Raw genomic sequence first — 27,483 nt, forward strand, 5'->3', positions numbered from 1 at the left:
TGTGTGTGTGTGCGTGCCACCGCTGCTATTGCAGTTGATGCTCAGGGCAGGCTAGACTCAACAGCACCTCTCTGGTCACCCAGGGGTACTGAGGCTACACCAGAGGCTACATACAGACACACATACATACATACATACACGGATACACACACAGCCACGCTATGGAGACGGTGTGACCACCGCTCAAAAAATGTCTCTCTCTCACACACACACACACACACACACACACACACATACACCCACAAGTGCAAGCGCAAACGCACGCACGCACGCACGCACGCACGCACGCACGCACGCACGCACACACACACTAACTGTGCACTATTTCCAAGCCAAGTAGGGTTTATAAAACATGGCATATAATCTAAATTATTCTATGGTCATTGAATTTGCACATTTATTTGGTTATTACACTAATACTTGCTTAAGTAGTACCTTACGTGTATCTTACGTGTATTATAACTTTTTATAACCTTGTATTATGTTTTGTACTATTGGACAGTTGTTGTACCACAGCCTGGTGGAGTCTGCCGCACCAACATTTCACTTCTCATACGCATACGAGAATACAACTAATAAAGACTGAATCTTCAATCCGGAATCTGAATCTTATAGTTGCAAAGCAGGCTGGAGGTGCTGCAACTTGTGGTTAGCATTACATTCCCACCATGGATGTCAATGAATTAATTAGCTAATGTACATACATAATAAAAGTAAATGCAAATGGGAAAAGTAAATATTTTCATAAAACATTGAAACATTAAAGTTACCCCAGGTGAAGGAGTTTAAATATCTAGGGGTCTTGTTCACAAGTGAGAGAAAGGGGAAGACGGAGAAGGAGATCAGCCGGAGAATCGGAGCAGCAGGAGCGGTTTTGCAGTCGCTAAATCGCACTGTGGTGAAGAAAAAAGAGTTGAGCCGTAAGGCAAAGCTCTCTGTCTTCCGAGCAATCTTCGTTCCCACTCTCACTTATGCTATGGTCATGAAGTGTGGGTCATGACCGAAAGTATAAGGTCTCGGGTACAAGCGGCCGAAATGAGTTTTCTCAGAAGGGTGGCTGGTATCTCCCTTAGAGATAGGGTGAGAAGTTCAATCACCCGAGAGAGACTCGGAGTAGAACCGCTGCTCCTTCACTTGGAAAGGAGTCAGCTTAGGTGGTTTGGGCATCTAGTACGGATGCCCCCCGAGAGCCTTCCTAGGAAGGTCCTCGATGCACGTCCCACTGGGAGGAGACCCTGTGGCAGACCTAAGACCAGATGGAAGGATTATATCTCCAAACTGGCCTGGGAACGCCTCGGTATACTCCCAGAGGGAGTGGAGGAAGTTGCTCAGGATAAGGAAATCTGGAAGTCTCAGTTGGAACTGTTACCCCCGCGACCCGATTCCGGATAAGCGGTTGAAGATGGATGGATGGATGGATGAAGATCTTAGCAAGAAAAAGTACACAGTTCTACTTTCCCTCTCTGTACATAACACTTTCAACAAATTACCGTGCCCATGATTCTCACCATGACAGATTATCTCATGCAAAATGACCAGCAATCACTAAGTACATCTTGTTTGCAGTGTGTGTGCATGTGTGTGTGTGCATGTGTGTCTGAGTGTACATGTGTGGGCGTGTGAGAGGTGTGTTTCTCCCTGCGTGTGTTTTATGTGCCCAGTGATGAGTGTGATCCAGTGATGACAGCAGGCGTGTGGTAACACAGTGTCTTCATTACACACAGCTGTCAATGGAAGTCATTCACCTTCTGCTCTGTTCATGTGACTCAGTCTTCATTCTCAGCATCTACTCGTTGCTGTCAAGCATTAACCTCCTATCTCTATATTTTTCTTCGTAATGCCACTTCACACAAGATTGTTGCACAAGGGTATTGAAAATAGCAGATAAACAAGCTCACGACACGCTGTGATGCAACACATTATGAACTGTAGATCAGCTATTGTTGCCACTATTTTTATTAAAAAAATAGCACATTTTGAAAATATTCCCAAAATAGGAATGCCAGGGTTAATGTGGTTAACATACATTTTATTTTTAATATAACATTATTAGATTGTGATATTATAAACATAAATATCAAATATATCAGACAAATTGAACTCTGGACATGGCCTTCCACTGTGTCATGTGTGATACTGTGGTATAGAATCTTGGGTTGAATAGCTACAGCACCTGGCCATGATATAAGCCAAACCATTGTCAATCATCTTTCAGTCGCTCCTGTGCTCCATGAGTGGAGAATGAGGAATGCCGTGTTATTTCTCTTTCTCTATCTATTGATTTGAACAGACTTGTCCCTTCCATTGAATTCCAGGTTGTAACTCTATGAAAACCCACTTCAAATGTCATCTCCTGCCTCAACCAAACTATATTGGGTAGAGAAGTGGATAGCATATGAGGGCAAAAAGTGGGGGGATGGAAACAAGAGCGCGAAAATGAGAGAATAAGAGAGGTGAGTCTGAGCCACATGAGAAAAACAAAAGTGAGAGACTTTGAGATTGTGATTAGGGAGCAATCAATGGCGCATGCATCCTCGCCACCTTCCCTAGCCTCGGCTCTTCCCCTATGTGGAGGAGGGGTCAAACTGTCAGAGAGCGCGGGAAGAGAGAGAGAAACATAAAAGGAGAGAGAGAGATAAGGGGGAGAGAGCGAGAGAGAGAGTGAGTGAGTGAGTGAGTGAGTGAGTGAGAGAGAGAGAGAGAGAGAGAGAGAGAGAGAGAGAGAGAGAGAGAGAGAGAGAGAGAGAGAGAGAGAGAGAGAGAGAGAGAGAGAGACTGAGGCAGCGAGTGGGGATGTGAGAGGAGAAGGATGCTAATGAGGAAAATGCTAATTTAGACCTGGTGGTCTTCCCTTGTTCTATTTCCCTGAGCAGAAAACCCCAGAGATCAAGGAGAGGAGACATAATATATCAAATATACAGTAAGATATTACGTAGATAATATATTCTTTCCAGCGTGGGTTGGGATCCAATTCAAATATACTGTATGTGTAACATATCATCCGTCCTCTGTAACCTTCTACATGTCTCTCTACTGCTCTAACAAATAAACTACATTTAAAAAATAATCACATGCATTGAAAATGTTCAACTCTTTCTCCATCTTTCCTACAGCATTGTTTTACCCATCTCTCTACGCACAGCATTATTGTTCTGTATCTCCCACTTAACCTCATCTGTCTCTCTTCCTCTCTCTCACGTTCCTTGTTTCTCTACATGAGTTGCATTCAACATTCTTATTTCCAGTGTTAATCCTGACTTTTTTGGGGGCTACAGGCAGCTCCATATCGTCGTTGTCGAGCGGAAACCTTGTATCTCCAAGTTTCAAATGTGTGCGTTCTTTCGTAAAGTACAGCCCTGCTTCATCATACAAGGCGGTCGCACAAAACGCGGAAGGCGTTGTGTGCTTGTAGATGGGCTGTTTTTACACTAGTTTAAATCGTTTTGGACATACAGGGTTTTCACCCGACAGAGACGATATGCTTATTCTAATAATAATTAACTACCTGTATAAGATACTTTTCTTTTTCAGAAGCACTTGTCTTGTAATGACAGGAAAGAGACGGAGGGCGGAGAGAGAGACAGGTCTCACCCCACTGGCTCCCGGTCAAATATAGAATCGATTTTAAAATCCTCCTTTTTGCTTTTAAATCAATAAATGGTCTGGCCCCCTCCTACATGGCTGATCTTGTAGAGCGCTATAACCCACCCAGAGCTCTGAGGTCCGCAGGCCAGTCACTGCTGACTCCGCCAACAGACCAAACCCGAAAAACCGTGCTTTTGCGGTGGCGGTCCCAGAGCTCTGGCATAATCCCTCCCACATCAGATCTGCTCAATCTATTGAAACTAGTCCTTACCCGTTCAAAGATATGAGCTCTGAAATGATGTGCAGTGTGTGGGTTATGGGGTGCACTGTGCACACAGTATATGAGGGATGGAAAGTAACTTTAACTGGTGCTTACATGATAATATGTAGGAGCATCAATGTAAGAAATACCCGTTTCGTTTAATGGCTATAGAGATACTGTGTACCGATCTGCATGATTTTTGGACAACATCTGTAACAGGGCCATGACACTCCCCCCCACCCCCACGCCTGCGCACGCGCATACACACACACACACACACACACACACACACACACACACACACACACACACACACACACACACACACACACACACACACACACACACACACACACACATAGCTGGTTAAACATGTTGCCTCATGCTAGATGCAGAATAGATAAGCCTCATGCTAGATGCAGAATAGATAGTAGATATACCATAAAAATGCTAATATACAGCATACAATTTGTGAAAGTGACAAACGGGCTTCACAGTTATGTTAGGTGTGTTCATATGCTAATGGTGATGCGATTTCAGATCAATTGCTCCAGCCACTGAGGAGAAACGCTGTTTCAGACAGACAGACAGACAGACAGACAGACAGACAGACAGACAGACAGACAGCCAGACAGACAGACAGACATTTGGAAAATTATATGTTTGATGTTTAAGTCACAACTTAAAACGCACCTTTTTTATCTGGCTTTTAAAAACTCCTAAATATCAGTCTTATCTTTCTTTGTTGCCTTTTGAAGTCTCTGCTTGTTTTTACATTTTTTCTTGATGTAATTTTTTAACCCTCTAAGACCCAAAAAATAGAAATACTTGAAAAAATAATAATAATCAGATGGTGTTTTTTTAAGGTTTTATAGCCATAAATCATAAATCATGCTCTAATTTACATATGGGGGATATTTTTCACAATAATAACATATGTTCTAGACACGCCTCTGTGGGGGGTATTTATATGCAGTGATGGGCAGTAGCGAGCTACAAGTAGCAACGCTACATAGCTTAACTACATTTCTCAGTAGCGTCACGGTAGCGCCGCTCCTTTTGATTGAACCAAATAGCTTTTTCTGTAGCGTAGCTATTTTTAGACCCCAGTAGTGACGTAGCGCCCAACAAACGCTACACGTTACTATCCCGGCAAAAATTGATTGCTAAATAAAGTTTGTGAAGAAAAGAATTCCCAAAAGATCCCCAAACATGTTGTTCTGCGCAGCGCTGCTTTCACTTCATTCAACGAACCTCCTCTGTGTGTTAGAGAAGCTACTAAAGCGAGACACTTCACCCCGCAACGACGCAACGTCATGGTAAGAACAACTGACATACAAGCTCACATCGCGTTGCAAATGCTAACTTTGTGAGCTTGTAGATCTCCGGGGGTGGAGCATAATCAGGTTTGAGGCGCTGCAGCCAGAGATGGACAGTACTCGACCTGAGTACTTGAGTAAGAGTACAGAGTACTCCTGGTCACATTCGCTCCAGTCCACAGTAAAAGTAGCTCAGTCAAAATGTTACAAGTAAGAATAAAAAAGTTATTGCTTTTAAATGTTTAAGTATTCAAGAATACATACCGGTACATGGTTTTAAAAATAGGCTACTTAAAGTACAAATAAAAGTAAAAGTACTCAAGTACATTTGCTCAGTTACTGTCCACCGCTGGCTGCAACTTATCAGCTGTTCCGACAGCACACAAGTCAGTGCACTCTTTTGTCCACAGCTAACTAATGACAGTGAAGTGGCAATTTAAGGACCTTTTTGACATTTTTAATACCTAAAAAAATATAAATAAAAGACCAAACTGCATCAAAAGTTATCAACTATAAAAACTGGTCAAACATTGGCCAAATTGACAATATAGTAAAAGAGGCACAAATTGTGAAAATGGCAGATCTACAAGCTTGAAACGCCTTGTGTTCCGACTAGGCATGATGGGCTTGTAGATCTGCTATTTTCACAATATTTATCGGTGGAACAGAGTGAAACTAAATGTAATGCCTCAACTCCTAATTCCAATTGCTTGTCAGGGTGGGGTCCCCAGTTCAGATATGTTTTTTTTATTTTTTATTTTTTTGGTAGGGTCTCAGCCTGAAGAGGTACACATTTAATTTAAAAAGTAAATGAAAGGATAACACAAAAAGCCAGACATGAGGGCTTGTTTGCAATTTTATAATAATCAATCGAACTGAGCATTTTTTGCCTGCCTATTTGTTTGGTGGAAAGTTGTACTTGATCATGAAGTTGATCAAAACAATTAAAAGTAGCTTTGTTGTAGTAAGCTACTTTTGCCGTGTAACTTGTAGCTTGCTTTGCTACATTTCTCTGTGGATAGCTTCGCTGTAGCTTAAGCTATATTTCATCGAGAGTAGCTTGTAGCTTAGCTTACTACATTTACTTACTACATTAAGTAGCTTGCCCATCACTGTTTATATGCAAATATTGTGGCCAATGGCATAATTTGTAATACTAAACAATAGAATCCAATGGTGATGTTTAGGTGGTAGGGGGAGCAAAAATACAATCATTTTAACCTTTTTTTTTGATAAAATACAAATGTTGTAATATTACAACAGTGGGTGCTAGAGGGTTAAACTGCTTTTCACCTGTATATCACTTTGGTCAGCTTAAGGTTGTGTAAAATGTGCTTTATAAATAAAGTTTGTTTGATTGATTGATTGATTGATTGATTGATTGATTGATTGATTGAGTTCAAAGAGGGTAGAGGGAGAGACAGTTAGACAATAATAATAAGTGTAGACGTGAACAGAAAAGATGGAAAGAGAGGGAGTAATCAGGCCTCTTTTATGTAAACATATTATTATTAACAGGAAGTAATACTGGTGGTAGTAATAGTATTAGTTGGTGGTAGTAGTGGTGGTGGTATAACAAAGACATCACACCCGTGTGACGTGAGTGGTGCTGATGATGCCTGATGATGATGCTGATAATAGACCCATATGATGTCCCATCCCATATGGGGGGTCAAACATCAGTATTTGGTACAATGGAAAAACAATTGGATATGTGACGACGTCAGTATTGGATACCATGGAAAACACTTGAAAAAACACAAGGTCATACACACAAAGCCATGTATGGGAGCGGTTAGCACCGCTCAAAAAATCCATGGGCAAATCGTCACTGTCGGGCACTATCTCCAAGTTTCGAATTTGTACTTTTTTCCTTCTTCGTAAAGTTAAGCCCTGCTTCATCATACAGGACTGTCGCACAAAGGTGCGAGGCTTTGTGTGCTTGCAGATCAGCTATTTTCCCAATTTTTAAATTTTTAAATGATAAACAAACGGTTTTGGACATACCGGTACAAGGATTCCACCCGACATCAACGATGGGTACATGCACCCTGTTAGAAGCAGCGTACAGCCCCAGGGCACACACAGGGAGCAGTTATGGGTTCAGTGTGTCTTACTCAGGGACACCTCAACACGAAGCCTGGACGAGTCAGGGATCTATCCAGTGACCTTCCATCCTCCCATGGCCACTCTACCTCGTGAGGTATTGCTCTGGCTCTAATAGTAGAAGTGGTGGTGGTAATAGTAGGCGGCAACAGTAGTAGCAGTAGTAGCAGTAGTAGTAGTAGATACTCACAGTCTCTGCAGTCCTGTGTACAGCGCCATGTCCACATCTCTCAAGGTCTGTAGTCCAGTCCAGTTCTCTACGTGTCTGTAAAGGGACAGACAGACAGACAGACAGACAGACAGACAGACAGACAGACAGACAGACAGAAAGGGAGAGAGAGAGAGAAAAAGATCTTATAAATTAACCATCCTTATTAATATGTAGAGAGTGAGAGAGAGAGAGAGAGAGAGAGAGAGAGAGAGAGAGAGAGAGAGAGAGAGAGAGAGAGAGAGAGAGAGAGAGAGAGAGAGAATAAACAGGCCAGGGATGCCAGCAGGGGGTTCAGCAGCATGGTGGGCTGTCATTTTGTCAGAACTACGTTGATGCAACAGGAGATATTTAATTGCGCAGAAGCAGCTTCTCTTTTGAAGCTTTAACTCTGTGTGTGTGTGTGTGTGTGTGTGTGTGTGTGTGTGTGTGTGTGTGTGTGTGTGTGTGTGTGTGTGTGTGTGTGTGTGTGTGTGTGTGTGTGTGTGTGTGTGTGTGTGTATCTATATCACATAACACATTTCATTATAAAAGGAGACTCATTGCACTTCACAGGAAATACAGACAAGGCCATAAAAAAGACATGAGAACACAGCTAGGCATGTGGGGGTGGGATATGAACCTAGGTTAGGGTAAGAGACAGTTTGTGGATTTTGCTGCATCAATATGAACGCTGGTTGTTGTAAGGGCCTAAGGGTTAGGCTGGGATAAGGTCCAGTTAAAATATGTTCACAGGAACATAAAAATACCCCCAGCTATGTATAAATACTTGCTTGTGAGTTTGAATTGGTACTGTGGAGCTCTCAAATGTATTAGACGGGTTATGTGTTTTTGTATTGTACAGTTGTGTATTGTATGAATGGATTGTATGTTATGTAAAATAAGCTGATGTTGTCGATGATGACATGTTTTTAAGACCCCAGGAACAGTCGCTGCTGTAACTGCACAGTAAGCTAATGGGATCTAATAAATAAATCAAATAGAAAATACTGTATATGGTGTTCTGTGATGTCAGTCAGTGATGTCAGTCATCTCATCTATTTGGGCATTGTTTCCGCATGTGGCTGTTACCATGGTGGCGACACTGTTCAGTATCAGTGATGTGTTAATGTGCCAAAATGAATGGAAGGATTCTTAGGAAGTGTCATGCCCGTCACAATATTCAGCTCTACTAATGGTGAGAGAAACTAGAAAGATGCAATTGGAAATTGGAAATGGCAGGGATAGGGAATCAATAGGGAATATTGATTCCCTATTGATTCCCTATAGCATAAAGGTGACGTCACAAGAATGCTGCTTCCTCATTGGCTAAAAGTTACTTCATAAACTTGGAACAGAACAATAGTGTGTTGCCTTATAGGCAACCACACTAATAAAACCCTTAGGTCTGTTGTGTTGTAGTTGATCATAATACCACTGGTGAAACGCATTAGCTTATTTGTTAGGCATGGAGGAGCTGTCCATGGTCCTGGAACTGCCACTCACTCACCCCAGTTTTACTTTCTTTTTTCCTCCTGCCATTAGTGGGGCAGTTAAGGAGAACAATACTTCAGTTGTGGAAAGAAGCACCAAAATTTGACAGAGTGTACCTCTTGGGTCATTCTTTAGAAAAATCACATTAGACACTTAATTTTCAAAATGGCCGCCAGTTTTAAAGATGGCTGCCTTTTCGGATATGTTTTACAGTACGCCAGCCAGTTAATATTGAATTTTCATAATATTAGAGTTGTTTTGTAGGTTTTAAAACATCCTGAGTTCATTTATTACACTTTTAAAGCAGCCAGAATAACCTTTCTGACTTTTGATGGGGTCTTTCCTCACCTGGGACCCCCCAGACAGACCCCTGAGCCTATTTCAGTAATCGCTCTGCTCCTGCTCCAGAACAATGTTAAATTAGATCTGAAAAAATGACTAGCAGCAAATAACAGGGGTCTTCCATGGGGGGTCCGGGACCCCTAGGGGGTCCTCAGAGCTACTACAGGGGGCCTGCCAAATCTCGATGAGATCTTTTTTTTTTTTCTTTTTTTTCATTTGAAACTGAACGTTTTTATGTATCCTGGTTTTATGTATTGTACTTTGATGGTTTATTATTATTCACAGTATTATTTATAAAGTTTTTGTGTTAAACAGTTATGGTTGACAGCTGTTACTGCAGGGATTGCAATAGTGAAGGAATTGCAACTACTCACTTTGGGCGCGCAGAACAACATTTCCATTTATTTCTCTCTCTCTCTCTCTCTCTCTCTCACACACACACACACACACACACACACACACACACACACACACACACACACACACACACACACACACACACACACACACACACACACACACACACACACACACACACACCTCTTTGTTATTGTCACACCAAAACCCTCATTTTATCCTCTTATAGAGCCCATGGTCAATTACGCCCAAAGAGATTCACTACAATACAGTAAGAATTATAGGGTACCAAGCCGAGGGCCACACATGGCTGTGATCCCACTACTCCAGTGACATTTCAGATATACTAGCGTTGTTGCTGCTCTTATGCCACCATTATTATAATTATTATGACAAATGCACCCCTTAAAGTTGAAACAAAATAAGTTAAGAACCAATTAACCAGTCTGCTTGAAAAGTATGCATCTGTACTGTATAACAGCAGCTAGTTGACAGTGCAGAGACATACAGTAATTGCCTTCCTTTGATCAATTAACGAGGGGCTGTCAACTACTTAATGGCATCAGCTGGACACAGACACACACGCACCTTCCCTCTGCAGTGCTCTGTCTGTCACATTTCTCTCCAAAAGCCCTTGAATATGATTGAAAATGATTAAGGATTACTGTGATTAAGGTAAGCTTATGTTTCATATCGCACTCACCCTACCTGTAACTTTCACTGGTCCCCCAAAATATTTTTTTCTTTTTTTTACTGGGGTTGGTGGGGGCTGGACAGAACCCCCCCGCGGGCCTCAAATGGCCGGCGGGCCGCCTATTGGGGAACCCAATAGGCGTACCGGAGGCAAGGACTTGATAAGGAATCTTCACGTGTTTGCACTTCCTCAAAATCATGTCCCTTGATGAAGGTATCGTATTATGAAGCCTACTTTGTCATACCTGATAAACAGTGTTGTTTTTGGCGGGCATTTTAGATTTAGTCTTAGTCTTAGTCTTTTTGACGAAATGCTTATTAGTTTTAGTCAGATTTTAGTCATTTATATCCTTGATAGTTTTAGTCTAGTTTTAGTCGACTAGAACTCAAAAGGTTTTAGTCAAGTTTTAGTCGACGAACCCACACAAAGGTTTTAGTCCAGTTTTAGTCAATAGTTTTAGTCAAAAAGAAAAATGTGTCTTTAAATAAATACATAAAGTATTTAATAGACATTGGAAATAATCAAAGTTGACAGGTGCAATTGAATTCATGATTCAAGCAATATGTACCGGTATATGGGCTAATAACAAGTGTATATTACACCTGCCCCATCCTATTTATATGCACAGTTCACACAGGAGGCAATATCATAATAATATAATATAAGAATACTATGCATCTTTTTTGGTATGGTATCACTGAACTGGCCACTTGCACTTTCACACTACAGAGTACACACACACACACACACACACACACACACACACACACACACACACACACACACACACACACACACACACACACACACACACACACACACAAACAAACACACACACAGTACTGAGAACCGTCCCCGAGTTCCAAGGATTTACAAGTGACGTCACGGTCATACGCATCGTCGGCGGCCGCTAACCGGAAACAAACAACCACTACGTCACTAACTTAGCCTTTGGGAATAATAGCTCCGCATACAGCGACCTCCACATCCATGATCCAGCGAAAACAAAGTTTGCATCAACAGTTTGCAACAAACAATCCAATTAATTTACGTTTGCTTAAAAGACAACATTAGCCTGAAGCTTAGCACCAGATGTTATAGAAAACGTTGCGATAGTATTAGTAGGAAAGCGACCACGGATGGGACAGTTGTCAACTTGTCAATAAGCAAATCGTCTCAAGGCAAAGGAGTAAGGACTATCATTTTGTTAAAAGGACCGTCAGTTTACCGGATTGGAATTGCAGCCGCTCCGTCGTAAGTAAGCCTGCATTATTTCCTGGATTGTAAAATATATCCATATCGTGTCTTCTTTTCCGACGACCAAATCTATTAATTAATGTTGACGGCGCTGCTGCATGACGCAGACCTACAGTAGGTCTTTCCTCAATCAGATGATTAGCTTTCATATCCCAATAGAAATGTAATAGCATTTCCAGCAGTAATGTGTGCAACTAACTTCTGAAAAAAGTTGACGACAACAAACAACACGTGTGTAATCATGCCGACATCCCAGCCAATCACAGAGCCTGTTGCTATATGCGTCCTAGAACGTTCCATATGATTGGCCACTACTCCTCCATTGAAACAACTACAATAATATTGTCTGGCTTTCATGCATGTTTATTTAACGTCGTCCGAAGACCAGATGTTCGTCTCGTCTTCGTTACGTCAACGAAAACACACATTCGTCTCGTCATATTTTCATCAGACATATGTTTAGCTCGTTACGTTAACGTCACGTCATCGTCATGAAAAAAAGGGGCGTCAACGAAATCATTTTCGTCATCGTCTCGTCAACAAAAACAACACTGCTGATAAATTGCCCTGAGCTTCCACCAATTGAAGAAAATAGATGAAATTCAGAGAGTGGAGGGTATGTTCCAGTCAGGTTTCTTGCCCTCCCTGCTCTAAAGGCAGTACTTGAGCTCATCAAATGTGGCTGCAAAGCAGGTTACAAGGGACGGTGCAGCTGCTCAAACAATAGCAAATGCTATAGTGGAAACTGCCAACACTATTAGGGAGGACATATATAGTAGTGAATTTCTTTGGGTACAATTGACCGTGAGCTCTTTAAGAGGATAGGGTGCGGGTTTTGGGGTGATGATAACAAAGAGGTGTGTGTGTGTTGTGTTGTCAGTGTGAGTGTAGAGCAATAAATGGACATGTTAGTCTGCGCGCCCAAAGTGAGAAGTTGCAATACCTTAATTCTTGCAATCCCTGCAGTAACAGCTGTGAACCTGTCTGTCTAACACAATTTTTTTTTATAAATAATACCGAGAATACTAATGAAAACGGTTTCAAATGTAAAAAAAAAAAGAAAAAAAAAAAAGAAAAGTACCCATCAAGATTCGGCAGGCCCCCTGTAGTAACTCTGAGGACCCCCGGGTCCCGGATGCCCCGTGGAAGACCCCTGGTATTTGCTACTACTAATTTTTGCTTTCAGAGCCCTCGTTACAACAACTTTTATGCTTCATTTATGATCTAATTTAACATTGCTCTGGAGCAGGAGCAGAGCGATTACTGAAATAGGCTCAGGGGTCTGTTTGGGGGGTCCCAGGTGAGGAAAGACCCCAACCAAAAGTCAGAAAGGATATTCTGGCTGCTTTAAAAGTGTAATAAATGAACTCAGGATGTTTTAAAACATACAAAACAACTCTAATATTATGAAAATCGGACATTAACTGGCTGGCGTACTGTTCAGAGGCAGCCATCTTGGAAACATGGCAGCCATTTTGATTTTTCAGTGTCTAACGTGTTTTATCATAGGAACAACCCCTAAGGAGTACTTGTGAAAAGTTTTAGGTTTCTTTCCACTTGTGAAGTATTTTAGTGCAAAAATGCATTTATCTGCCCCGCTACATGGAGGTTGCAACAAGTTACATTACACTGTGTTAGTGTTCGCACCACATTGGCATGACAACTCTCTATGTTTACGTTTGAAGTCTACTAATAGCTATAATAATATGCGCCTTAACCTATTAATTAAAAAAATAGCAGATATACGCAAGCTTGTACATCTGCAATTATTTGAACATTTCTGAAAAAATCTCTAGTGTGAGAACTATTGATTTAGAAGTCTTTGTAGAATCGGCCTCAGCTCTTAATGGGTTGCTTTTGATGTGAGTTTCATTATTTTATGTATTAGTTGTTGATAGTGTATAACTTTACACATTGTTTTTCTGTTCATCAGTGTTTATGGGCTATGTGACATAATGTATGAGAATTACATGTGTTATATACTAGCATATCTAGGAGTGTTAAAAAAAAGAAAACTCCCAGTTTTTGACACTGCTTGGCCTCCACCTTTTCTCCTTCTACACCAACTCTCTTCACCAAAATAGTCTACAATCTACAATCTCGCACAAAAGGCATTGTGAGCCTATAGATCTGCTATTTCTACAGAATGTTCGCCTATTATGACCGGAATTATTGAGTTAGGGTTCATGTGGTTGATGACAGCCAAATCTTACAGGAAAACAAATGTTACTGTACTGTACGTAGGGCTGTCACAATTATTACATAATCGTCTAATCGTGATTATTTGACATTATCACAATTATTTTGTCATAATCGTCATAATCGTGAATGTTGAAAAATGTCCGAAATAGTGGAAATAGCAGATCTACAAGCTCACAACGCGTCGCATCGTGACGCGGTGTGAGCTTGTAGATCGGCTATTTCCACTATCAATGTTATTTTTTAAGTAGTAAGTTGTCAAATATGTCAGTAATTTCTTTGTATATTTAGGATATGTGTCATATCTACCATGTACAACTTCAAAACCTACAAGCCAAACAGAAATGTAATTATCAATGACAAAAACACAATTAAATCGTTAATCGCCAATTATTTAAGTGACAATTAATCGTCATGTAAAATGTCATATCGTGACAGCCCTGTATGGTATGTACCTCATCCTTTGTACCATGTAGACTGGACAGATTGCACATGCACAGACTGATAACATCATTACAGAACTAGAAGCAGTGCTCCTCCGAGCACAGATCTCCGCCAGGTCAGGTAAGTTATTGTGGCGTCCTGTTGGTGCTATAATAGGCCAATGTGATTGTAAGTATTCATGATTTGAGGCATTTTGTTTCAAAAATTTGTTTTGCAAAATTAATGCTGATCTGCTGGTAGCGCTATAAAAAGGCCAATGTGAAAAGGGTTGCATTTGTTCCTCGACCAAGTGGGAATGTGCGTGCAAGATTTCACAAAAATTGCGCGCTGCGTTCATGATTTGAGGCATTTTGTTAAAAACGGACCAATTCTGCAATCTTTGTTTAATATTAGCCAATTACGAAGGATTATGAAATATCGGACAGATCCATCTTGATCACAGGACTAATCACCAATTTGTGTGATTTTTGGATAGAATCTGAAGGAGTAATATAAAAAAGAATTGTTTTACATAAGTTGGCCTCCTGGTGGCGCTATAAAAGGCAGATGTGAAAAATGCAGGGCAAAGGTTTTTCCTTGGCCTCTAGGGATTGTGCACTGCGTATACAACGTTTTACACTGATCGGTGGAGTTCTAGGTATAAACATGAATCGGCCTGTTATAGCGTCACCATGAGGCTGATTTGAAAAATCTGAAGTGACATTTCTTCCTCGGCCTAGTGGAAATGTGTGTGCACAAGTTTACCAAAATTGTACCCTGTGTTCATGATTTGAGGCATTTTGTTCAAAACGGAACAATCCTGCAAACATTGGAAGCTTTTTAATCTGTAGTACTGTCCTAAAATGTGTTTGGCACATATCAGCCCCATTGTGACGCTAGAATAGGCCCATGTGAAAAAAGAGGTTACGAATTGGAATCCAGGGAGTATGTGCAGTTTGGCAGTGACTGGGCCAACGGTACCGGAGATTAACTGGTAAGAGACGGACACACACACACACACACACACGGACGGACGGACGGACGGACGGACGGACGGACGGAATGACGGACAGGCAGGGGGCAAAACATAGTCTCTGCCATGCCTTTCGGTCTGGCAGAGACAATAAAATGCAATAGCAGACAGTTTTTTTTAAGTGGGTATATTTGTATTTTTTACTTTTTATTAGGCCCAGCTTTTTAGTATGTTCTGGTTCTGCAGTTTGTAAAACTTCAATTCAACTTCATCAGCATTTCAGTTAACTAGAGGCTACACAGACTTATTATGTAGATCACCAAATCCTTATAAGAAGGCCATAAAGGAGTGTGGATCACTAGCATCCTTTAAAATTGCCCTAAAAAACCACTTACAGGCAGCAGCCGTTCACAACTGGTAAAAACCTAGCCCAACCCTACCCTCCCTGCCCCTTCCTTGTATATACTGTACATACTGATTGTTTAGACTTACTGTTACCTGCCCCTTCCTTGTATATATTGTATATACTGTACTTACTGATTGTATAGACCTACTGTTTTCTTTTTTTCTTTACATATCTACTGCATAGTACTGTGTTCTATTTGTCTGTCATTCAATGTTATATGAGATACTTTAATGGTTTCCTGTTGAAATAAGCTTAGTCTTTTCATGGATCTCCTTTTAGTAGACCTTGTACCAGTGAACTGTACCGTCATGAATCTGTACATTTTCCTATGCAAACTTCTAATAAAGCCTTCAATCAATCAATCAATCAATCAATCAGTCACAGCCAGGTATTAAATATCATATCAGGGTCTTTCTCTCTGCCTGCTGTCTGATTTCTCCCAGGTAAACAGAATCCCAACACCACTATGCTAATCATACAGTACACATGAACAACCAGAAAAAGCATCCTTCTTCATCTGTTGGTGACAAACTGCTTTATAAAATGGTCTGCAGACATGGATATGCACAACACCCAAGTGGCAAACCAGTTTCATACATTTGAACTCATACATTTAATCCAAATACATTATGTACGGTTGAAGTGTCTTGCGTAAGGCAATGATCCCTTACCCGATCACTCATGTCAAACCGCCCTGGATAAGTACTTAAAGTGAACAACAGTTAAGAAACCCAGGCCCAGATTCATAAAAAAGCATTGCAAAGACAAATTACAGTATGTTCTTTTTGTGCTCCAGTTTCTTGAGTTTAGCAAGAAATGAATGAATATGAAAACTGTACCGTTTTGTCAACTGCAAGAGCAAATTGCATAGCTTTAAGAGTAATTCAACAAATAGTATGTCTATAGCCAATTCAGTACATGGAACTGATTATTTCAGCCTCAGAGTTGAAACATAGATACTAGAGGAGGATGAATATGCGGGACTCTCCATTGGCTGCCTTAGGATATGCCAGGTCTTTGTGCGCTGCGTTTACGGCACTTTTAAAACAGTGTGGGCAGAACAATCCCATTTACGTGTAATTTGCATATACACAATCATATCAGACGTAAAGTGAATATATTTTCGCCTGCTTAATTTGGCATGCTCTCCTCGCACTGCACAAGGTTAGTGAAGAGCATGGCAAGCCAATTTGGTAATTTGGGCACTCTTTGAGCAGCATAAACCTATAGTCAATCTGGGTCTTAGAATTGAAGTTATTAAATTGCTGCGCCTTCTGGAGGTGGGGAAGGATTAACCACTAAAACCCTCTATTCTTAGTAAAACAGAGTTACAACTGTACTTGGACGTCTTTTTTCCATCTAAGCCAAATCACTTTTCCAGGGCGAATGTTCCGCCAAAAATAGGAATGCTGGGATTCAAGTGGCTAATTCAACTAAACATTTGTCTCTTGGTAACTGCAGACATGCACACAGGCAAGGACACACGCACGCATGCACACATTTTTCTAGATGAACCGGTAATGGATGTTGTAATGAGCTGTGTTCACAGCCTAGTCCTATTTTGGTACCACTTAAGAAAGAGAAGCAAATGTTTTTTAAGGAGAAAAGTAGTATGATTTCAAACCAAAAAAGAAAATAGAAAAAAGCTACCATGAAAAGCTACTAAATTATATAATATCCAGTGTAGCAATAAATGCATTTCTGAGGACACAGATTTCTTTCAGTCAAAGTCAAATACAAGATAGAACCTGTTCCTGCTAACTGAAGCACTGATCTCAACCAGTTAGTATACTATAGGTTTTGAACATGCATGTACAGTATATTCTGAACACTGACTTGTATCCTGTATTATTATTATTATTATTTATTTTTTTAGATGTTGTGCACCTTTAAACACTTAGAACCCTAGAGCAGGGGTCTTCAACGTTTTCAGGCCAAGGACCCCTTAGTTGAGAGAGAGATGAAGCAGGGACCCCCACAACCTGTTCATAGATTCCATATAGTTTCATTGTTTGACAGCACGATCATCAGTGTTTTTTGGATTCTTGTCAATTTGTGTTTTCAGATATTTAACCACTTGAACCGTCAATACTTAAAACCGATTTAGTGCCGATCCCGCGATACCCGCATAGCTCAGGGGTAGAGAAACCGTCATTAGAGCACGAAGGGTTCCCAGTTCGAATCTGGGCTCCCCCTAAGTTAGTGTCGAAGAGTCCTTGAGGAAGACTCTGAACCCCTAGTTGCTCCCAGTGAGCAGGTTGGTGCCTTGCATGGTTTCCTTCACCATCGGTGTATGAATCTGTGTGTGAATGGGTGAATGTAATGCACAATCTATGTAAAACGCCTTGGATAAAAGCCCTATATAAATGCACCATTTACCATTTAATAATAATGTGTCGCTCCTTTGTATAAAAGGAGAACTACCCCTCAGAAAATAATAAGGCACCTTCCCCATCTCCCTTGTTGTGGTTATATCCTTTAAAAATCATGTTCTGTTCAATAAAAGTATATATCAAGTATTTCTCTTGATCAAACCCCCTGCTATGGGATCTAGATTATGGGAGCTTTAGAGAACCTGTACCCTTATTTAGTATATTATGCTAATGCAGCATGACCACTCAATTCCATTCACACAATAATGAATAATAAACTAGTAAGACACCTGAGGGTGGAATGCGACCTCAGGGTGACATGCGACCTCGCCCTAAAGGGCGAGGTCGCGCCAATTCTTGACTATCTGGCCAACCACAGCGTTTCTCTGACGATTCTAGTTGTTATCAACCCTAGGAGACACGGGGAGAACATGCAAACTCCACACAAAAAAAGGCCCTATCGCCAACCCCACCTAGGGTGTGAGCGATAGGGCCTAAACATGGAGATGTGGAGAACACTATATATGGAGATAGTCCAGTCCATCATGTCATATGGGACTATGACATGATGGACTGGACTATCTCCATATATAGTGTTATCCACATTTCGTGTAGCCGCCCCGTACAGGAAGTGATGTCACAACTCGCTGACATCACACTGACATCACTCCCGTACAGAAGGAAGGTTACAGGGGGAAGGTTACGGAAGGAAGGAAGGAAGGAAGGAAGGAAGGAAGGAAGGAAGGAAGGTAGGTCACTCAAGCGACACGGTTTTTCAGAGTATATGCGACCTTCGGTCGCAATAATCATCATCCCTACAAGTTTAATCCCCCATAATTTGAGAATATCTAAATGAAAACACTGACTGGGGCAAACACCAAATGACACACCATAAAAGGAGCCAGTCATTCCTCCATCCTTCTGATGGATGTCTTTAGTGAGGATCTGTAAGCAGGGGCGTCACAAGGGGTAGGAAAGTTGGACTGAGTTACCAGGGCCCAAGGTGGAGGGGCCCTAGTAACTTTAGCTATTGAAAAATAGCAGATATACCAGTAAGACTCCCTAATCGGGAGATAAGCGACCGTAGGTTGCTTATCGCCACAAATAGGGCAAAAATGTGTTTTTCCAAAATCTTCCTGATCCATGTTGATGACATGAGTGTAGACATACTGTGTGGTGATTTTGGTGATTTTAGGGCAAAATCTGTAGGAGCAGTGTCCAAAAATGTGTTTTTAAAAATCGTCCTGAAGGTGGCGCTATATGGGACAGATTCATGTTGATGGGATGAGTGTAGACATACTCTGTAGCGATTTGCGTGATTTTAGGGCAAAAACTGTAGGAGCAGTGTCCAAAAATGTGTTTTAAAAATCGGCCTGAAGGTGGCGCTAGAAGAGGGCCATGTGAGAAATGAGGGGTGGGGTCTCCGCGTTGCCTTGGTGGACGAATAGGTACCGGCCCCGGCTCTCCCGGACGCTCCTAGCCCGAGTTACGGCATTTTATGTGAGCTGCAGTGGAGGGGGTCCTCCACTGGGGGCGCCACCACTTTTGCATCCGTTCTGGAGCACCAGGAGTGGGTGGTCCCCAGGAATTCCCCGTGAGCAGCCCCGTTGGGGTGGTCATTTTTGCACATTTGGTCATTTTTTACACCTGGGGGTCCCCCAGGGACCTGGGGGTCCCTGGAGCTCCGGGGGTCCTTGGAGGTTGTAGTTTGGCAGGTAAGGAGTGTGTGTGCAAAATTTGGCATGGATGGGGGCAACGGTTGTGGAGATATGAGCAGGGCAAAAGTGTGACGTGTGACGTGTGACAGACAGACGGACGGACGGACGGACGGACAGACGGACAGCCGGTGGAGGTTTTGATAGTAAATGCGACCTACGGTCGCAACAAGCTCACAGCGCGGCACCGAGTGCCGCGCTGCAAGCTTGTAGATCTGCTATTTTTTTTGAAAAGTCGTGAAAATGTGTGCAAATCTTTGAATAGCCTATGTATTTTTTAAGCGGACATTTGTAACTCAAATTTTGCTTCCGGGGGGGTCCCTGGAACGAAATATTTTGAGATGGGGGTCCGTGGCCAAATTCATATAATTTTGGGGGTCCTTCACATGAAAAAGTTTGAGCATCACTGACATGGAAACATGGGTTTCTTGCACACATTTTCACAATTTTTCAAAAATAGCAGATCTACAAGCTCGCAGCGCGGCACTCGGTGCCGCGCTGTGAGCTTGTATATCTGCTATTTTTCAATAGTTAACATTCATGCGGGGCCCGCAGTGAATCCTTGTACCCAGGGCCCAGAATTTGGTGTGACGCCCCTGTCTGTAAGCTTCAAAAAGACAAACAAAAAACAAAAACATGCTTTTTTTGGGAGCAGGTCTGTAATTGCCACTCCAGGACGGTGCCACATAGTAAATTAGAAAACAAATGTTCCTCTCTCTCTCTCTCACATGCATTCACAAATCTATTTCTAAATCTTGATGGAAGGGGAAACTCTTAACAGAACAGCAAAGAAGATCTTACCAGCCGTTTCACAGTAATCTGCTCTGATTCTGCCCATTGTTTCTAATGTCTCTGGCTCCTGGTGATTTACAGCTTCATAGAGATGATCTACAGCCAGTCTCAGCACAGCCTTATTGGAATATTGTTTAATAAAACAGATATGTCTCTGCTGAACTGCCGGAACATTACTCTACACTTTGGTTCCATTCTCGCTCTGCTTCATATATAGGCAGAGCTGTGCACTGTCAACTAAATAACTACATTTACGATTTTTTTTCCCCATTACCATTCATCTCAAAATCTTTGCATCATGTTTCTTTAAATACTTAAACCCTACATACTGGAGTCCCCCGGGGGTCGATACTTTTTTTCCACATACACAAATGTCTTAATCGAAAACATCCGTTCTACAACCTCACGACACATTGCCGCAGAATGTTCGTCTCACTGCACTGAATTAATTGTGGGCAGCACTTAGCACTTTTGGTTCTCAAGTGATAAATAAAGCTTGGACATATTTCAGTGATTTTTAATTCCTTTTTTTAGAGCTTGCATACAACCTTGGTTTTGTTCAAAAAGGTTTTAAATGGAAAGTATCCATTAAGCAGTCCAGTTACCAGCAGTATCCCTGCCTTTCTTTTACTCAGGAAGGCTGCATAGCTAGCCCAAAAGAGAGAATTCTGATTAATATAAAAGGGATTTGTACAAATAATTGAATTAATCGCATACAAGAACACTATTTTATTATTATTTTATTATTGATGTGGTTGTACTGGGCAGCTCACTATATGCATATAACTGGAGTATGAAGTATTATGTATGAAGCCTCCATGTCTCACAGTCATGCAAGTTGGCATCCATGTGCAGTTAAATCTGCAGATCAATAATAACCATTAAAAATAAGATAGGAACTTTAATGTCTTAAATAGAAACATAAAAACACTTTCAGCACAGCACATCTGACTGCGATTAAATGGAAAAACATGCTGCTTCTTATCCACATCACTACGTTAAGTGTTGATGGGTATTTAAAATGCAGAGACGTGTAGTATAAAAGGGCAACAAGAGCTGTTCCATTATGGAAGAGCGTGGAGAGGCGTGAGTTGTCATTACACTGCATTAGTGTGCATGTATGTGTACTGTACAGTATGTATCCGCTATGCCGGAACGATACTCCATGGCTTCACAGCTTACAAATGAGCATCAAGTATTACTGATCTCCAGGGGTGTCGCACCAAATTCTGGGCCCTGGGTACAAGGATTCACTGCGGGCCCCCCATGAATGTTCTTCATAGGGGGAGGGGGTTTAACCCATTTAGACTGGGAACGCATTATTTTGTGCTTTAACTATTGAAAAATAGCAGATATACAAGCTCGCAGCGCGGCACTCGGTGCCGCTCTGCGAGCTTGTATAACTGCTATTTTTGAAAAATCGTAAAAAAGTCTTTGAATATTTCAAATCCTTCTAAGGTTTTTTGGAAAAACCTGTTTCTATGTCAGTGGTGCTCAAACCACCATGACCACCAGGGACCACCAAAATGAGAGGTATTTGACCACAAAACCCCCATCTCAAAATATTTAGTTACAATTTGGATACTTTGAGTTACAAATGTTCGCTTAAAAAATACATACCGGTATATTCAAAGATTTGCACACATTTTCAGGACTTTCAAAAAATAGCAGATCTACAAGCTTTATTTTTCAATAGCTAAAGTATAAAATAATTAAGGCCCCTCAACCTTGGGCCCTCATAAGTCAGTCCCAATTCCCCCCCTACGCCCTTGAAAGAGCATCAAGTACTGATCTCTCGCCGGCTTCTCTCACCAGTCAGACATAATAAAAAAAATGTGCTTGTTGCATACAGCACATGCAAATGCACACACACAGGCAGATACAGACTCCTTCTTAATGCATGTGACTAAAATGACAGAAGATGAAAACAGCTTCATAAAATGTCCTCCAAACAAGGGCCTCAGTAGGCAACTGGCTGACAGGGTGGACTTGTGGTCAGAGAAACTGCACCGAACTGTAATAGAATGGCCATTAGGATAACTCTGGCAGTGGCCAATGTATACATTATCAGCCAATATATCTTGTCAAAATGCATTTGAGCAAGGCAGTCACACAGGTAATTGAACCCCTATCCCCGACAGAAGTGCTATTCTTTACTGATTGAGCTACGCAGGGAAAGGAATGCCCCATACAGATGCTGTGGGGCAGAAACCTTGTATCTCCGTGTTTCTTCTCCCCCCCATACATTAATGCCCTGTTATATATCGTCGTTGTCGGGTGAAAACCTTGTATGTCCAAAACCGTTCGTTTTGCATTTATCATTTAAAAAAAGAACTAAACTAGTGAAAGCAGCCGATCTACAAGCACACAACGCCTCGCAGCGCGAGGCGTTGTGTGCTTGTAGATCTGCTGTTTTCACTACTTTTGTGTGACGGCCTTGTGCGATGAAGCAGGGCTTTACTTTGCGAAAGAACGTACACATTTGAAACTTGGAGATACGAGGTTTCCACCCGACAACGACGATATACTTCACCATATGACAGTGTTGTGTTGAAGTAGTGAAAACAGTGGATCTTAGATCCACTATTTTCACTACAACTTAAATATTACATACAATATTGTGAGCTATTTAAATTAGCTATTTCTGCTTTTTTATTTATTATTATGTATTTATTATTATTTATTTGATTTTCTTTTCTTTTTACCTAAAAGGTTGAAAGTGGTTCTGTTCAGATTCACTACACCTTCGTTCTGTTCGGGTCATTTTGACCCAGGAGATATTTGGTTTAAAAAAAACAACACTAATATAAATTTTAACTTAACAAATCATCATGATACATTGACTTTGACTCAATACCAAACAATTCATATGATATATATGGTAAATGTTTGCATTTCTGCTTTGCTATATCACATTAAACACTGAACGAGCTAGGCGTTTTTACTGATTTAGCTGGAATTCATGTAAAAAAACGACTTTATTTAATACTGGGCAATATTGCTCATGCTTATAGGAAAAAATGAAAATCAGACAGGGGGGCTTCGGAAGGGGGGTGTTAGAAGGGGGGGGGGGCTGTGTGTCTGTGTTTTGGCACAATACTGTGTATTTCTGTGCATAATTATGTGCTTCCGGGTCAAAATGACCCGAACAGCACTTAAGGTTCAAAAAATATGAGGGGGGTGTAGCATGGGTGTAGTGCAAAAATATTTTTTTTACAAGTTCATCTCAGAAGAATCTTTAAAGCCAGTGAGTTTCAGGTGGAAAAAATGTAAACTTCTACCTTTTTTTTTCAAATGAAAATGTAAAACGGGTCAAAATGACCCGAACAGAACTTAAGGGTTAAGAAGGTCAATACTATGAATATTTAACAAATAGTATTTAATAACTAGTGTGACTAAATAATAACTATATTGGATCCATTGGAGCACAGGTAATTTCTTTTTCCATTTCCAACAGTTTTTGGACAAGGTTAATTCACCCAACAGTGACAATATGTTGTCAGATGATTCAATGTCTGTATCAACAGATTAGAAAATTATAGAAACAGATGGAGCCACTGCAGTCTCGATTGGAAAATATGAAAAATCTGATGGCAAACTGTGACAATGTCTCAATTACAACAGCAGGCATTGTGACACACAAGTGACACACAAAACTGACCAAATTACATCGATAGTCAAACTGATTCTCGCTCCTTGCTGAAACGATGGTATCAACAGTTGAGATAATGTCCCCAATAAAGCTCGTGTGCTATCGTGAGTGACTAATTCCCAGGAGATGGAGGGAACAGAAACCCCAACAAAGGCAGACGTTGAGGCAGATCGATACAAACAGAAATGAAATATGGTGTGAATGAAATTTCCATTGATTTGGTGATAGTCATCAGAGGGTTTTCACAGCCAGTCTGGCCTCCCGGGGCAGTTGATGGGTTAATTGACTAAATTGACTCACTTGGTCGATGAACTAACTAAAGTTTCTGCAGATCTCTATGGTACTTACTTATAAAGATGAGGAGGATGAATGTTGTGAGTGTTGAGACTGAGATAAAAACTGCAACAATAATAATAACTTGATTTGTATAGCTTCTATGCGTGGAATGCAAGTATGATCAAGGTTCTGCACTGAGTTATTTCAGGCTAACATGCCATGCCAATAAAAACAAACATTACTAATGTTATGAGTTGTGGAACTTTATTTATACACGTTTTAGTCCGTTGTCCACTGTAAAGTTTTGCTGAATACAATGTTCAATTTGATTCGATTCCATTCAATTCATTATAGTGCCACTGCCAAATCACTACCACTTGTCTCAAGATACTTTACATATAGAGCAGAGATATGACATTGCCCCTCCTCTGAACAAGCATTTGTGCAACAGTGGCCAGGAAAAAGTCCCTTTAATGGGAAGAAACCGTGGGCAGAACCTGGCTCTACGATGGGTGGCCAACTGGCCATCTGCCTGCCCTTGACCATGTTGGAAGAGAGAGAAAAGAGATACAAGCAACAGCAACAGCAATGGTAACAATGCCAATAATAACAATAATAGCAGCTATAATAATATTATAATATAAAATATTAATAATCCACCAGCGTATTCCAGTGAACCCTTAATCTACAGTCAATTTAATCTGGGTTGTTTATTTGTACAATGCTCAAGATCCCTTCTCCAGGCTCTTGTCCTATTCTTCTACTAGTGCTTCTCCTTTATCTGATCCTCTATAATCCCAAACATCTTCAGTGTTTTGACCTTGTGCCATTTCATGTTAGTTGCTTGTAATGTTTGTGTTAAGCATATTCACTTACACTTGTAATTCTCTCTGATACAAGATTCAAATAAATGTCTAGTGTACAACAGCAGAAGATTGGGCAATGTAGTAGAGCAATACAATATTAACATGCAGGAGAGATGAGAAAAATGCCCCAGTGGGGCGTATTACAATATTTCAGATCAAGTAAAATGATAAGAAAGGCAAAGGAAATCAAAGATACAATTCAAGCTATTGATCTAAACAGATGTGACACTTGCAAATGGCTAAATTCTATTAGAAAACATGAGGAACAACTAGCCTGCATCACATCAGTATCCGTTTAAACATCAGTACTCAATTCCAATACAGAGTGAAATTCTATACCCTATTTTATGTTATTTTAACTACTTTCAACATGCCATCAGGGAATATTATTATAGGCGAATAATAATAATAATACTTTTTGAGGAGTTTACTTCCCAGTAGTCTATAAGGCTAGTATTACGAGGACCACCCAGAAGCAGAATAGGTAGAGAAAGGCAAGTTTATAAAACATCCAGTCTACTGGCACAGCATGTCTGCTGATAGCTCAGCTCTTAGCAGAATACTTTAATGATCCCTAATTTTTCTTGCAGTGGCCTTCCTTTTATGAATATACCTCTGCCTCCGTCAATGAAGCACTATAACCACATGAACGCTAGTGTCCCTATTCTGGGCCGAACATTTCCTGAAGAAAGCAGCAGATCTACGAGCTCATCCAGAGCTACCAGAGGTGTCACCAGAAAGACTACCGTATTTTCCGGACTATAAGGCGCACTTAAAAGCCTTTAATTTTCGCAAAAAACAACAGTGTGCCTTATAGTCCAGTGCACCTTATATATGGATCATTCATTGACATTGACATTCCCTTTAGCACAGCTCCATCTGTTGGATGCATAACGCAACGGTAGCATCTATTATGTGCGCCTTATAGTCCGGTGCGCCTTATATATGAAAACAGTTCGAAAATAGACCATTCATTGACAGTGCGCCTTATAGTCCGGTGCGCCTTATAGTCCAGAAAATACTGTAATACAAAAGTAAGACTTTAACCCTCAGTTTAACCCTAGTTGCCTAGCTGTTTGTAATGTGTTTTAGTAGCACACACAGTAAAATCCTCAGTGTTTAATTTAACCATTTGTAACTCAAAGAGTATACACATGTAACCAAATGGACTATCATGAGTTCATTTGATTACAGTTTCTGTACACACTCCGAGTAAAATTAACAATCAGGATTTTACTGTGCAGAATCAATTCAGCCCAGAGAATCATACTGTAGCTCTGATGACACTTGGTGGCAGAATGCCTGACTAATTACCAGTCATTTTCAGTTTGGGGCTGGGAGCGCTTACTGTTGTTCAGTCATGTAGCAAAGTGTTGATCCATTTGAGAGCTTGCCTGGCTGCGTCTGAAATGCTTAGCTCCTCAACCCATGCAAAATCTGGGCTCCCTGCTCTCTGCTCTCAGCTGGTTGAGCCTAGCTGCAGACAGCAGATATGCACCCAACGCAAGCCTCCTTAAAAACCAGGATTAAGACTTATTTCAAAGCTTTTGACCGAGTTTAACCTTCTGTGCTCATGTGTCAGCATCATTTTATGTCTGTCTTTCTAAGGGCTTGCCTTCTGTGCTTGTACGGTGCGTGCGTGCATGCCTGCTTGCATGCACGCGCGTGCGTGTAGCTGGCAGTATACAGCTGAAGATGTATAGCACAATTTATACATTGTGACATTTAGCTGCTTTATAGGAAATAAAATAGAAAGACACTAGCATTAACATACAGAAGGCAACTTTTGTAAATACAACGTTTACAACAATACCCTTTTGTTGAATAACCTTTTGTGGCACACCTGTATAAGGGCATAGCAGTGGGTGTGGTTTTCTGGTGCCACAAAAAACAAAATCTCACATAATAGAGATTTACAAAATTATCAATTATTTTACACCATCCAGGATCCTGGTGAAGCATGACCATAAAACCTTTGATTCTGTGAACTCTAAAAACGACGGAGGCCCCCCGGTCTAAAGCGGATTTGTGCGCTCGAGAGGCAACGCCGACGAGCAAGTCGCTTTCAGGTGAGCGAGTCACCGTGCCGAGCGTTCAAGGTTCAAGGTTGTACTTTATTCTTACAGCAATAAACAGAATAATGGTAAAAACCGTGAAAAGATTTAAAGAAAAGAAAGATTGTGCAAAAAAGAGCAAAAACAAATAG

The 27,483-nt window shown here is 41.0% G+C and overlaps 1 protein-coding gene across 1 annotated transcript in view; it reads right to left on the reverse strand.

Moving 5' to 3' along the window:
- ntrk3b (neurotrophic tyrosine kinase, receptor, type 3b) overlaps positions 1-27,483 on the reverse strand; it is a 263,519-nt gene that overhangs the window by 212,384 nt on the left and 23,652 nt on the right. Inside the window, exon 2 of the mRNA XM_080729839.1 lies at positions 7,463-7,537. Coding sequence (XP_080585965.1) covers positions 7,463-7,537 — 75 coding nt within the window. The remainder of the gene's footprint in view (positions 1-7,462; positions 7,538-27,483) is intronic.

Source organism: Nannobrachium achirus, assembly GCF_963921795.1.
Source record: "Nannobrachium achirus genome assembly, chromosome: 7".
NCBI lineage: Eukaryota > Metazoa > Chordata > Actinopteri > Myctophiformes > Myctophidae > Nannobrachium > Nannobrachium achirus.